The 15,252-nt window shown below is 41.0% G+C and overlaps 1 protein-coding gene across 1 annotated transcript in view; it reads right to left on the reverse strand.

The window, feature by feature from the left end:
• CFH (complement factor H) overlaps window positions 1-15,252 on the reverse strand; it is a 135,762-nt gene that overhangs the window by 27,318 nt on the left and 93,192 nt on the right. Inside the window, exons 21-22 of the mRNA XM_065409917.1 lie at window positions 13,546-13,728; window positions 12,189-12,389 (exon numbers count right to left, since the gene is read on the reverse strand). Of these exons, the coding sequence (XP_065265989.1) occupies window positions 12,189-12,389; window positions 13,546-13,728 (384 nt within the window). The remainder of the gene's footprint in view (window positions 1-12,188; window positions 12,390-13,545; window positions 13,729-15,252) is intronic.

Consider the following 15,252-nt stretch of genomic DNA (forward strand, 5'->3'; position numbering starts at 1 on the left):
GAAGGACCTGCCGCTGAATTGCCGCCGAAGAATGAAACTGAGGCGGTAGAGCTGCCGCCGATCGTTTTTTTTGTTTGTTTTTTTGTTTGTTTTTTTGGCCGCTTGGGGCGGCAAAAACGCTGGGGCTGGCCCTGCCTCCGGGAGCCTCTTCCAGCTGCAGGAAACTCCGCAGCTATTGCCTTCAGAGCCCAGAAGTGAGTATGGCAATCCTCCAACCCCCCTACAACAGCTTTAGGATACCCATCCCCCCACCATCACCTTTTGGATCAGGACCCCCATGGTTACAACACTGTGAAATTTCAGATGTAAACATCTGAAATCATGAAATTCACCAGTTTTAAGACCCTGTGTGTTATATCCTTGGGGGCAACAGTTTTAGGAAGAAATGACTCGAGACACAGAGAGCTGTAAACCTTAAAAGAAGCCATTTATTGCCACACACTGAGTTAGCCCAGACAGTTTTAGCTGTTTTTTGGTTATCCCCACAACAACCAAATACACAATACTGTGGCCATGGAATTGACCAAAGTGAACTGTGCATTTGGTAGGGCCCTAGTTATAAGGCCTAAGTGGTGGACAAAATAACGAGAGAATGGGCTATTCCACCGACTCCCTTTTTGGGTCCTTAAAGGAAGGACTTTGGGGTGAGGGGAATATGGCAGACCAGACAGAGGCTACTGGAGCAACATTTATCTTTGTGGCTGTTACCCTGCTTTCTCCTAGGACCCAGAGCTTCTTTAGCTTAATCCTAAGAGATGTCCTGACCAGACTGGGCCAAAGCCAGGGACCCAGGTGACATTCCAGAGGAACCCTCTACTAGTGCCAGCTGAATCTCAACCACAATCTGAGACCAAATGGGATTGAACTGTAACAACAGCAACACAACCGCTCCAGTCCATCTCACCTAATACCAGAAAGCCTGATTTAATAATTTACATTTCTAATGCTTGAAACATTTTCCTTTTCTGTGTCTTTAATAAAAGGTTAAAAGGATTTTAACAGTGCATTTGCCATAGTATTAAGCAAGCTGAGACTCCTCCCCCCACCCACACTTATACCAAACCCCAAAGCTTGTTTTACATTATTTAATGTTAAACAGTGACTGGGTTATGTTAACACCTTTAGCCTATATATCGTATATACTTGTTCATTAGCCCGTTTGTTTATAAGCCGACCCCCCAAGATGGTTAGGTAAAAATAGCAAAAACTGTATGACCCTTTCATAAGCCGACCCTATATTTCAGGGGTTGGCAAACTTTGGCTCCCGGCCGTCAGGGTAAGCCGCTGGCAGGTTGGGACGTTTTCTTTACTTGGAGCGTCTGCAGGCATGGAGCCCCTCAGCTCCCTGTGGCCGTGGTTCGCCATTCCCTGCCAATGGGAGCTGCGGGAAGTGGAGCTGAGGGGCTCCATACCTGCAGACGCTCCAGGTAAACAAAATGACAGTGTATTAGATATTCAATTCAAGATTCCATAGTGTTTAAAATCATCAAATTTTGGTGAAGACCCGTTTATAAGCCGACCCCCGATCTTTGATGCATCACTTTTTTACCAAAAATATTCGGCTTATGAACAAATATATACAGTATTCCATCTAAATTAATACAACAGGTTTGAGAAAGATAAGACAAGCCCTATGTTTTGCTTCACCAGTACTAGGTGAAGACCCTGAAACCTGTAGTCACAGGATCCGTGTGCGTGTGCGTGTGTGAAGCAAATATGTGTCTGCAAAGAGCTCTCATGTTTTATGGAGATTTATCTTTCTGTTTTGTTAAAGACAATTAATGCAAAAACTTCTGTGTACCTGTTTATAGCCATCCATGTGTTTTGCCACCGGAGGGTCATGGACAGTGCCTCGAACTGTAATGACTGTGCACATGCCCTGACAGGACCGACCACTACATTCATATCTGTGACTTCAGGGACAGGAAAAACTCACCAAATGTATGGGAAGTTGTTAGCAGCTTCTTCATTACTGTTTATTTGTTATCCAACCTTCCCCTTATTCTTTCCCCTTTCCCTGCTTTGCACGGTGCATTTTGCATAATCCCTAACTGGTTGATTCTTTTTCCATGAGAACCTTGTATAGGTCTTATATTGCAGACTTCAGAGTAGCAGCCGTGTTAGTCTGTATCCGCAAAAATAACAGGAGTACTTGTGGCACCTTAGAGACTAACAAATTTATTAGAGCATAAGCTTTCGTGGGCTACAACCCACTTCTTCAGATGCATATAGAGTGAAACATATATTGAGGAGATATATATACACACATACAGAGAGCATGAACAGGTGGGAGTTGTCTTACCAAGTCTGAGAGGCCAATTAAGTAAGAGAAAAAAAACTTTTGAAGTGATAATCAAGATAGCCCAGTACAGACAGTTTGATAAGAAGCAAGTGTGAGAATACTTACAAGGGGAGATAGATTCAATGTTTGTAATGGCTCAGCCATTCCCAATCCCTATTTAGCCCTGAGTTGATTGTGTCTAGTTTGCATATCAATTCCAGCTCAGCAGTCTCTCGTTGGAGTCTGTTTTTGAAGTTTTTCTGTTTTAAGATAGCCACCCGCAGGTCTGTCAAAGAATGGCCAGACAGGTTAAAGTGTTCTCCCACTGGTTTTTGAGTATTATGATTCCTGATGTCAGATTTGTGTCCATTAATTCTTTTGCGTAGAGACTGTCCGGTTTGGCCAATGTACATGGCAGAGGGGCATGGCAGAGAGCAATGCCCCTCTGCCATGTACATTGGCCAAACCGGACAGTCTCTACGCAAAAGAATTAATGGACACAAATCTGACATCAGGAATCATAATACTCAAAAACCAGTGGGAGAACACTTTAACCTGTCTGGCCATTCTTTGACAGACCTGCGGGTGGCTATCTTAAAACAGAAAAACTTCAAAAACAGACTCCAACGAGAGACTGCTGAGCTGGAATTGATATGCAAACTAGACACAATCAACTCAGGGCTAAATAGGGATTGGGAATGGCTGAGCCATTACAAACATTGAATCTATCTCCCCTTGTAAGTATTCTCACACTTGCTTCTTATCAAACTGTCTGTACTGGGCTATCTTGATTATCACTTCAAAAGTTTTTTTTCTCTTACTTAATTGGCCTCTCAGACTTGGTAAGACAACTCCCACCTGTTCATGCTCTCTGTATGTGTGTATATATATCTCCTCAATATATGTTTCACTCTATATGCATCCGAAGAAGTGGGTTGTAGCCCACGAAAGCTTATGCTCTAATAAATCTGTTAGTCTCTAAGGTGCCACAAGTACTCCTGTTATATTGCAGACTGTCATTGAACTCACAGCGTATCCCACCATTTTCTACCTGCCCGCTTGAAGCTCTTCTTCTCAAAGCAATTCCACTGTTTAATGATATCTGACACTATTGCCAGGGAATAGACAATGTCAAACTGAAGCCATTGCACCTGTCACTGACAGGTCCAGAATCTGTTCAACCTTGTACTTAGCTGTGACACTGAGTACCTTCCCCAGACCTGAGGAAGAGCTCATTGTGGCTCAAAAGCTTCCCCTACCCCTTCTCTATTTCTCTCCCCACCTCCAACAGAAGTTGGTCTAATAAAAGATATTACCTCACCCACCTCATCTTGCTGAGATCCAGACCCTTCATTTAAAAACTGCTATCACCACCTGTGGAATAAAGTGAATTACATTGTGCACGTGCTTGGTGAGCCAGTGGATATCAACTGTACAGGGAGGTGGATGAGTACACTGGGATATGGGTAGAAAGATGGAACATTTGATCACCCAACTTGGCTATCAAATTAATGTAATGTAGATATTAAATGTCCAAATATACCTCAGTATTGTTCTTCTAATTAGCATTTTGAGATTTTTTTTTGCCTTAGATTATTATTCTAGACTTTATCTTCTGCTTCTCTGGATAAATTGAATGCTTGGTAATAATTTCTGTCGTAGACTAATTCATAAAGTAACATATAATACTGTAATTTATATCCATTTTTAGTCCTTTCCTTTTAGAAAATAATGGTCCCCTCTTCTCTAGAGAATGGAGATAGCCCTCCATTCCCCTGATGAAACTGAAGCTTATTTTGGCAAATGGAATACAAATTGCCAAACTTTCCAGAAAATACTAGTATATGAGGCCCCGGTCCACTAAAGCATTTAAGCGTGTGCTTCATTTTAAGCATGAGTAGTGCCACTGACATCAAACTAGCCATATAGATTTCAAATAATAATAATCTTTCTTAATGTGAGCCATTCAGTAGCAGCAGCAAGATCAGTGTGACACTGTCCCAGACTGAAACGCTTAGCTCTGCCCCAGCTGAACGCTGAAAATATCATGAGATGTAAAAAAGAGGATTTTTAGTAACTAAATGATAGTTACTAAAACTGTGGTTCTAAAGCCAAATATGTACTTTAGCTGCTATCTATAGTTTTAGAATAAGAACATTGCAGAGATATATGAACTAATGTCTTCAACCTTTGTTGTGGTTGCCTTTGTATATGCTCTCCTGGCTCTTTTATTTCCCTTTTATTGTGTGTATATCTGCTTTCATATAAACTTCTCCTAGTGTGATAGTGTCTCTCTGCTTTCCCTGGAATTATGGGCTTATGTATTTCCTTAGAGCATAAAGCATTGTAGTAAAAGCAAACTCCACACCCGACCAGGTGTGTGGTGAAACTAGATCCCTTTCATTTACTGTAGAGCACAAGATGACCTTGTTCTTTCAGCTGACTGAGGACTCCAGTCTGACTACAGCACTTCAGATTTAGAGCCATAATTGGGATTTAGAGTTTCAACACCAAGCATAACCCACAGGCCTGAGTTAGACATCCAGGCTTCCTATACAAGGCATGGGGAGAATTAGGTGCCTAAGAATAGGCTTTGCAAAAGGCAGCACGATGAACAAGGAGCCACTGAAGCTAACCAATAGTAATGCCAAGGAGTGGGGTGTGGCCTAAGCCTACCCCTCAAAGGCAATTAGGTATGTCTCGCCACTTGTGAATTCACAGCTGTGAATCTTTTCCTGGAATTAGGTGCTGAAACTATTTCTCACACAAAACTGAAGAGGAGAGGCTGCTGCCCTCCCTTGTAACTTTTTCCCCTGTTGGTCGAGTACTCCCCCGATGTAGAAGACCTGGGTTCAGTTTTCACATATACCCCCATCTGATATGGCACAGGGAGTTGAACCCAAATCTTTTACCTCTCATAAGCATGCCCCTAACCCCTAAGATCGTTTTCTCTCTCTCTCTCTCTCTCTCTCTCTCTCTCTCAACCTTGCCTGTTGATCCCATTCCACTTTTATATTAAATAATTAAACAGAATTGAAAATGATTCTATGGCCCAGTGATTAGGGGAGCATAAGAACAGCCATACTGGGTCAGACCAATGGTCCATCTAATCCAGTATCCTGTCTTCCAACAGTGGCCAATACCAGGTTCTTCAGAGGTAATGAACAGAACAGGTAATCATTTAGTAATCCATCCCTTGTACCCTTTTCCAGCTTCTGGAAAACAGAGACTAGGGATACTTCAGAGCATGCTTTTGCATCTGTGCCCATTCTGGCTAATAGCCATTGATGGCCCTATCCTTCATGAATTTATCTAGTTCCTTTCTGAACCCTGTTATAATCTTAGTCTTCACAACATTCTCTGACAAACAGTTTCACAGGTTATGTGTTGTGTGAAAAAATACTTCCTTTTGTTTGTTTTAAACCTGCTGCCTATTAATTTCATTTGGTGATTCCTAGTTCTTGTGTTATGAGGAGGAGTAAAGTACACTTCATTATTTACTTACTCCATACCAGTCATAATTTTATAGATCTCTATCATATCCCCCCTTAGTCATTTCTTTTCCAAGCTGAAAAGACCCAGTTTTATTAATTTCTCCTTGTCTGTTACAGCTTTCCCCCTATTCCATTTTGTTTCTTACAGCTGTCTCCTTACTCCATTTTGTTTTTGTTCTCCTCCTGTGGCCGCCCCTCCCTGGCTGTTAAGTTGTTTACCAGGGCCACTGCCCATCTCAAAGGGAGGGCCCCTTAAGTTGTTTACCAAGAGCCATTGCCCTTCTCAAAGGGATGGCCACTTGTGCTGCGTGCTAAGTGGGACTACTGCTCTGTTCAAAGGGTTGGTCCTGTTATCACCTTGTTAAACCTGGGCTCGGTGTAGGGTAGGCAATGTCCAGAGCTGCAAGACCTAATGTGTTTTTGAGATCCTGGGCATGAGTCATAGGCCTCATGTGCTTTTGAGTCCTGAGGTGGGAACTCACACCTATGGTCCAGGACTCTGCCCAGGCACGTCTCTATGCTCACCTGCAGTTTTTCCCTGTATCTCCTCCCCTGTGACAGAAGGAGCCTATCAGGATTACTGGTGGGGAAACTGCCTGAGTTTGCCTTTAAGAACAGGCATTTTTGAAACAAACATCAGAAAGGTTCCTGCATTGCTACCTGGTCTGATCTGCCAGGGGTTCTGGGGGGTCCTTTCTCCGCTCTCGTTTTATTTTTGAGCGTACACCCGTTTTTAACACCCCCCCATGAAGAACGAATTGCTGCCTGAGAGACCTCCTGATTATCAAGACCGTACCGAGCTCTCCTTGCTTCTTCTGATGTTGTTGCTGCTTCTGCCTTTGCTGCTGCCTTGGGGACTGGTAAGAATCCCTCTGTGAAACTTTCTATACTTTTATTTTATTACTTTAGCTGCTGGCTCTGTTTCCCCAGCACACAGACTCAAGCTAAACCTTGGTCTGTGTCTTAAAACCTCTCTTAAACTCCTTGGTCTGTATCTGTAATCTGTTTCTTGCTTTGCAGCGCCTTTGCTGCTAGAAATAAGCCTGTGCCTTCCTGGACTGTATCCTGGGCTGCCAGCTTGCAGCCACCCCCCCCCCCCCCCGCTTGCAGCCACCACTAGTTAAATCCCCCCCCCACTTGGAGCTGTATCCTGGGCACACACCACTCTGCCCTCTGGAACTACCCCTAGTATAAGGTGCACCCATTAGGTTAGATTTTGTCCTTTAGTCTAGATAAGTTGTAATTTCATTTTGCATAGCTGTAGTTAAGTTAGGTTTAGAAAATTGCTTGCATTGTACCCTGTAAGTTAGGCTTAAAGAATTGTTGCATTGTGTTTTGTTACTTGCTAATTTGTGTAGTTTTGGTTAAGTTAAATCATAGATAAGATTTTGCTGTGTTTTGTATAATTGTCTCTCTGCTGTTTAAACTTGCAGCCTGTCTGTTCTGTGTCTCCCTGAGTTTAAATCTCCCTCCACCACGTGCTCCTCTTCCCCCATCCCCCAACCTCACTTCTCTACCATTTTCTTTCTCTCTCTCTCTCTTCCTCTCTGCTGTTTAAACTTACAGCCTGTCTGCTCTCTCTCTTTCTAGCATAAAACCCCATTGGTTACCCCTTTTCTCTCTAACACACCTCACATTTTACATTTACACCACTGTGACACATTTTTACCTAAAGTTGTTGGTTATTTAACCCATTTTACCCATACTGTTAGTTGGTTATATGCTGCTGTGACACACTCTTTACATAGAAATTGTTAGCTACCTGTTACATTTATACTTCAGTGTTAATTGGTTACCAACTGTATTGTACCCCACTATTGAAACCCCCTATCCCATTTACTAAAAGAAACCCCTCCCCAATTGTCTACTTTAACAAACCCCATACCCCTCACTATTGAATTTTCCCTGTTTTTTGCATTTTCTTAATAAAGTTTATTTGGCACCCCACCTGTGTGGTAATTGCTCCCCAAGATCCCATATACCTGCTGGCAGGGACCCTCCTCAAATGGAAGCTGTTCCATATCCCTAATCATTTTTGTTGCCCCTTTCTGTACCTTTTCCAATTCCAATATATATATTTTTTGAGATGGGCTGACCAGATCTGCATCAGTATTCAAGATGTGGGTATACCATAGATTTATATAGAGGCAATATATTTTCTGTTAGTGAATCACTTGGATCAGGCTCTGCATCAGGCTTTGGACTTAGGTCTCTACCTACGTGTGTGTGTGTGTGTGTGTTTGCACGCCTGTACGCTCTAGGGTATAATGACACCACTACCACGTAGTGGTGTTTATTTTATGAGAAAGGGTGACCTGACTTAGGTGCTTAACTCCAGGAAAGAGTTCACAGCTGTGTATCCCGAGTGGAGAAAAGTGCTCAATTGCCACTGAGGGGTAAGGCTTAGGCCACAACCTTCTCCTTGGCATTCCCCAAGGAGTTTGGCTTAAGTGCCTTCTTGCTCAACCTACTGGCTTTTGTGAATCCCAGTCTAAGGATACATGTGGTGCCCAGCTCCCATGTATGTACCCACACTAACTCAGCCCAACCTAGCACCTAAAAGTAGCCAGTGGTGCTGCAGCACCAGCAATAGCTTGGGCTCGCCACCCAAGTAGGTAGCTGAGGGTCTGGTGGGGTTGTACTCATGGAAGCTAGGCTGAGCTGGTGCCTATGCGGTACTAGCTTGAGCACAGCTAGGGCAGGTATGTCTATGGAAGCAGGGAATATCACCTCCAAACTCAAATATAGATGTACCCTAGGGTCACTGACTCTCCCCCTGCATTGAATAGGGAGCCTGGGTGACTAAATTCAGACTGTGGATTCCACTAGGAGAATCAGTAACATAAGTGCTATAAAAACAACAAGGAGTCCGGTGGCACCTTAAAGACTAACAGATTTATTTGGGCTTAAGCTTTTGGCCTGCATCTGTAATTTTCACTCCATGCATCTGAAGAAGTGAAGTTTTTTACTCACGAAAGCTTATGCCCAAATAAATCTGTTAGTCTTTAAGGTGCCACCGGACTCCTTGTTGTTTTTGTGGATACAGACCCAACATGGCTACCCCCTGATAAGTGCTACAGGCAGACTTGCAATAATGTGAAAAACTTCAACATTTACATAATTTTGGGGAAAATACATGCACAGTTTTTTCAGCTTTTATAGTGTAAGTGTGCTTATTTGTGTATGCCACAGGTCCAGAATTTGATCCATTCCCTACATATAGCATCCCCTCATTATTCACTTTATCTTCAGTTATTTGTCTGTGTGGATTCTGATAATGATTCATCTCTGTTACAGCACTAGTCTAATTTCCAGTTTATTGCATACAGTGGAAAATAGGAATAGACAATTTATTCACACACTGCCAAATGCGTGTATCATGTTGCTATTCAAATTAGTTGCAGGCTTTCATCTTTGTCTCCATTTTTCTACAAATCCTAAGATTCTTTCCCTCTTTACTTCAGATGATGGTCTTAATAAAAAAACCCGAAAAAGTCCAAATAACAGACTTTTTAAGAAGAGTGGTAAATGAATCATACAAATCTTTAATTTTAAAAAGGAAAAATAATTAAGACATTATGAGTTTAAACTTCAACCAGAGAAGTCAGTGTTTTCTGTACAAGGTGGTAGATGACAGGATAAATTTTTGGTTGCATGGACTAAAAGATTTGGAAGAATGATCACCAACAGCTAATAGCGATGGGCAGAACTCAAAAAAGCCTTCATGCATATCCGAAACTTTCTGGTGTGGTGATTGGGCTAACAATCTGTCAAGATTAATGTTTCTAATGAGACTTCCTGGAGTTCCTGATTTGGGCCAGAGGGAAATACTGCTGCTTTCTGTTTCAGGAAGCAAGAAGTGTGTAATTCAGGATGTGCACATGTGTACAATTTCCCTTAAAGTTTCCTTTTCCAAATATCATAACAATCTGTCGTTTGATCTGAGTTTGAACTTATTTGCCCATCTGTTGTTACTATTTTATGATTGTATATTTTAAACTGTTGTGACCAATGATAAAAAAAGGTACTGAACTGATACATATCAATTTAAGCTAAAATACTGACAAAGGACATAATATGTGAACATTACAAATAACTGGTCAATGGATTTTGATCCTTAGATCTGACTTAAAATTATCTGCTTGATGCTTCTTTTTATTCATCCTGAAATGCCTGTCAGAGAGAGAACAAATACTAAAAATTAGTTTAGTACATGTCAATTTTTTAAAAACAAATATTACATACAAATCCCCTATGGACTGCACAGGAACAGAATATTGATTTCAACAGAATGGCATAAAACTCATACTAGATGGTTTTAACCTTTTTTGGAAAGTAAATGGGAACAAACTCCATCAACCGTAATTGCAGTTACCCCTGAACTGCAGTGGTTCAACTGTTTTTCATATTAAAAACAATTACTTATTTCAAAGTGGAACGTAAAAGTAGCACAGAAAACCATACATTGATTTACTACATATTACTGTATTTTATCAGTATCCATGGTGTAGTTATTAGCATTTGAAAGTGATGGAATTTTTGGAACAGGGATCTTGAACTTGTTTCATTCCATGACTTCTTATCAGCTGCTTCCAGCCAGCCTTCTTCATATGTATGCACATTTTTTTTGCTTCTGTTCCCATAATGCTATAAAGCAGGTGCCATTTCTCACATTAGTTTACAAAAGGTGATGTGGGAATTGCCACAATAATATAGTCATCCTAATATGGGAAGAAGATCAGCAATTATGATTCTTCTTTATCAGAAGACAGGAGAACTAGAATGATGTAAGACAAAATAGATTTTTCCATCAATAAATTTGATAGTATTGTTGTACTGGAGATAGAGTAGCTCGCAGTAAGCAGGTCTGATTGATGGGCAGTCACAGACCTCAGTGAAACTAATGGGCATGATACTCATCTATCATTCAGGCTAAATGGAGGAAGCAGTTACATGCCCCTTTGTCTAGTGATAGCTGACACAATGGACTAGACCATATGCAAGTTTCTCTAGGGATTGACAATAGAAGGGCTGGGGATTAAATGAGGGAGGGATGGAGGGAGTGTGTGCATGTGTGTGTGTATGTGTGAGCATGCCAGAAAGCTATGGCGAGACAGCAGTAGACGTATTGGTAGCCTGGCTGTGACAGAAAAGATCTTTTTGGTCAGATTGGTGAATGTAAAGGTAGGCTTGGAATTGTGAGCAAGGAAACTGCCTCCTGTTGTCTGAGCCAACTGTTCAGAGAAACAGGATTTTGTGTCCATACTTTGTAAATAACAAGGGCTGTGTCATGGAAATACTTGACACTACACCATTTTTTCCCCTCCCAACAGAAAAAAAAGGTGGAAGACCCTGAATATTGGCTAAAGGCTTAGGCTAAAAAGTGCAAAGTCAAAGATGGTCAAAAGGATTAAAACACCGCCTAAAACAGGAGCTGGAGACTTTGCAAAAGGTATTGAAGCAACAGTGGGAGGTTTACCAGAAAGGACTGAGAGATGACATGCAGTCTAAGGCCATGGCTACACTAGTAGTTATGTTGGTAAAATTTTGTCGCTCAGGGGTGTGAAAAAATACCCCCCGTGCAACGTAACTTTTACCGTCATAAGCGCACATATGCACAGTGTGATGTCAATGAGAGATCTCACTGAACTGGTTTGACTATGTCGACAGGAGAGCTCTCTCCCATCGGCATAAGGAGGCTAGGCGAGCACTCTGACAGTGGCACAGCTGTATTGGTACAACTGTGCCGCTGTCAGTTGTAAGTATAGACATGGCCTAAATCTTTCCTTGAGCAACAGCTACAAAGTATCTGGGCAGACTGAGAAGTTGGGTAAGACTCCCACTTTGGACCGGCAAGGCAGATAAATGAGGTGACAAGCAAACTGACTGCCATGGATCAAAAGGTTTCCCAGGAAGTAGAGGAGACTAGGGGAGCTTTGCCTAACATGTAACCTGTTAACAGTGCTTGCTGAAGCAACGATTTAGGAGCTAAACATCAGCATCAGAGGGATATCAAAGGACTGCAGACCACAATGGAAGTCAGTTGCCTGCATGAGGAACTCAGCCAGCCAGAGAAGTTGGGTAAGACAAGACACTTGCAAAAAATTTTCTATCCTGTCAGTAACCCACAGAAGCCCAGATGTCAGAGGGTGATAGTCACAACTCAATTAGTAGTGTGGTCACTTTGCTTGCGAGCTGCATCTGTTTACCCCCATTTGTCTTATCTATTTATATTGCAAGAGGTCTGGGTAAGGATCCATGCTTTCCCATGAGTTTATATGGAACCCATCACAATAGTGCCACTCTGCCATGCATTTTTATATTTTTTAAACCCTAGAATTCCTCAGTAAAAATTAAGAAATCTTTTAGTCAGATGATTCACTAGTACTGTAGTGTAATTGGAGATTACTTACCTCTTTTCTTACATTTAGGATATGCTAATTTCCCCTCCACACACTGTACTCTAAATTCAGAAGACGGTGGATCCCTCTCATATCCCCATTTACAGTCAAATTCAATAAAATCTCCACTTTCTGAATACAATTTAGTGGTCTCCCTCCATTTCAGGTCAATATTGTTTTTTTCCATCTCTTCTGGGGATGCTGTACATGGCTCTGGAAAAAGAAAAATGTAGTGTCATTATGTACATGTGGATCTATTATTGGAACTTTGATTCACTAACTATATTGACACTGACCCTGTCCCCAAATGCTTTACATAGTTAAATAAAACAGGGAAATATTTTCCGACAAGATTTGAAAAGTAAAGGAGAGATGGTGCGGTTGAGAGAACAAAAAGGAACTCTAGAGAAGAAGGCTTTCACACCAAATGGTGTGATATTGTGGGAAGGGACAGAAAGGAGACTGGGACTAGATGAACAGAGAGTAAGACAGGATTTAATGTGGCCCCTTTTTGCTACTCAGCGGATGCAAATGGGCCAGAACCTAACCATACCTGGCCAACAGAATACTCTCCATGTGGAAGGATGCTCTTTGCTGGTATAAAGCTAGCAAATCGGGCTCCCTGTTGTGGTCCACCACCCCTTTTGTATAGGTTACATGGCAGGAGAGAAAGGGGACATGTCAAGTTATTCTCGAGATGTGAAGTCAGGGCCAGGACAAACCAGCCCACAAGATAAGTTCACCATAATTTAAGAACCACACAGAGGTCGCTGCCCAACTTTGGAACACTGCACCACAATGTACTCCAGCCATTCCCTTCTCTCACTCTGAGCATATGGAGGTTAGAAAGACACTGGTGTAGAGCAGACTACATTAGTTTTATGACATTAGAGCTCCCCCTAGGCAAAAGAGGAATCCGCTGCTGCTCATGTCAGCATCATGTATACTCCTAGCACTAATTCTATAAGTTACTGAATTGTAGTTCATAGCATCTACTCTAATTGAAAGCTTTTTAAAAATAAAAATATATTTGAATACATCTTTTCACTTACAATAAACATTGGTTTCATTGTAGTGGGTTTTTACAGGTTTTAACTGAGATATTATTTTGGGGGTACATTCTAAATACTTCTAATAGCGTGGCTGTTTGCCATTTCCTGATCTTTTAAAAAAAATCTCCTGTGATATCCCTAAAAAGAAGGAGAGTCTTCCCCTAACATATTCCTGTCTAAATCAGGAGTAACTCCATTCAGACTGATGGAATTAATGTGGTGTTACACCACAACAAGTGACATCAGAACTGGGCTCATAATATGAAAAATATATACTCATCACAGTTCTTTTTCATATAATAGATTTTTGTACCTACCTAAGCAAACTGGTGGGTTTGTCCATTGGCCAGATTCACAGTGAACAAATGGAGATCCCCTCCTTACGTGTAAACTTTTGCATCTATATTCCACGGTTGAACCTGATTCATATACTGGCTGTGCAAAGGCAATGGTGTCTCCATTATCAATACCAGGCGGGGGCCCACACTTTCCAGCAGCCTCTAAAAGTAAGTATAGAAATAGAGAATATTTGCATCAGCGATTATTTACAGTAAATGCTATAAGATCACAAATATTACACAACAGCGCCATCAATATACTCTGACAGAGATGGAAAAATCCCAAGGGAACAGTGAAAAAGAATCAGCCTGATATTGGAACTGAACACAAAAATCTAAAAGTTTTATCTTTAAAGTTGAAGCAGCATGATATTTGTTTATTAACAACTAACACTATGGAACTGATGGCAAAATAGGTAACTAGCTACTCTAGCTTTGTCAAGACCTGATTCCAGGTTGCTTTTCAAACAGAGAATTAGGTTAGTTTGAGATCTTTTGGGTCAATCATCTCTGCCCTACTAATCCCACCATTCTGGCTTAAACACTGACTATCAGGGAAATGGAAAGTGAGAGGCTTTGGCCCAACTCCTTCCCTCCTCAGGCTCATGTGGACCAATCAACCTGCTTTTTATCACTGAGGAGTTCATCCATATACAGTACCTACTCTCTCCATGACCATATTACCATGTAGGGTGTTGGATGCACCCAGCACTTGTCTCAGAGTATTGTGAATTATGACATTACCATAGTATCTGAATATTGATAGAGGAGCGAGACTGAGGGTAAAATAATGATAAGAGGATGCAGGCTAAATAGAAGTTGGGATAATACAGGTCCAAGGAGTGGAATATGAAACTCAGAATAACACTAGAGAGATAAATTGGCGTGAATAGTATAAAAATGAGGGGAGAAAGGAAAGAATGAATCTGAGGACAGAAAAGCCTCTTGATGTCCCTATAACTGATGAACTCATAAATGTAGCTAAGCTTTGCCCTTTGGAAAGGTGCGTCAGTGAGATGGATTTTAAAAATAATTAATAGAGAAGCCAAACTCATAATTGGACATTTACTTTCAAATGCCAGCAGCCATTTCCTCTCTCTGCTTCTCTTCTCATAGAAAGGGATTAGGATAAACAAGGTAAAATTTTGAAAACGCTAAGGCTACAAATTAACATGAGTAGTAAAAAAAACTTTACTTGTGCTGATCATATAATTTGACAGGTTTCCCTGAGCCCTTTTTGCTTTATGACCTGCTTCTTTTGCCTTATCTCTCATCCTTAGATCTCATTTTTAGAAATGTGCATTTCTAGCACTGGTGGCCATTTTGAAAAAAAGTTTTGCCTTTTTATTTAATTGATTCTTATTAGATGCATTAGAATTAAAGAAATATGTTTCTTGCCCTTTCCTCATTTTAACAAGAAAACATTTTACATATTTAGTGCAATCCTAAATAAAGTCTAGTAAACAAGTATACAAAGTTTTAACAGAAAAATAGAGAGGCTAACATGCATCATTAGAGAAAATGACAGTTAGTACATTAATAGTTCACAGAAATCTTAGGAATGGCTGAATAAAGAAGTGTTAAGACATAGGTGAACATGAATATTCCTCATTTTTAGAGGAAAATATTTTTAATAGTACATTTCTATAGAAGAATATATAGAGAATTATTTTTAGAAAAAAAATA

Source organism: Emys orbicularis, chromosome 8 (genome assembly GCF_028017835.1).
Source record: "Emys orbicularis isolate rEmyOrb1 chromosome 8, rEmyOrb1.hap1, whole genome shotgun sequence".
In the NCBI taxonomy this organism is placed as follows: Eukaryota; Metazoa; Chordata; order Testudines; family Emydidae; genus Emys; species Emys orbicularis.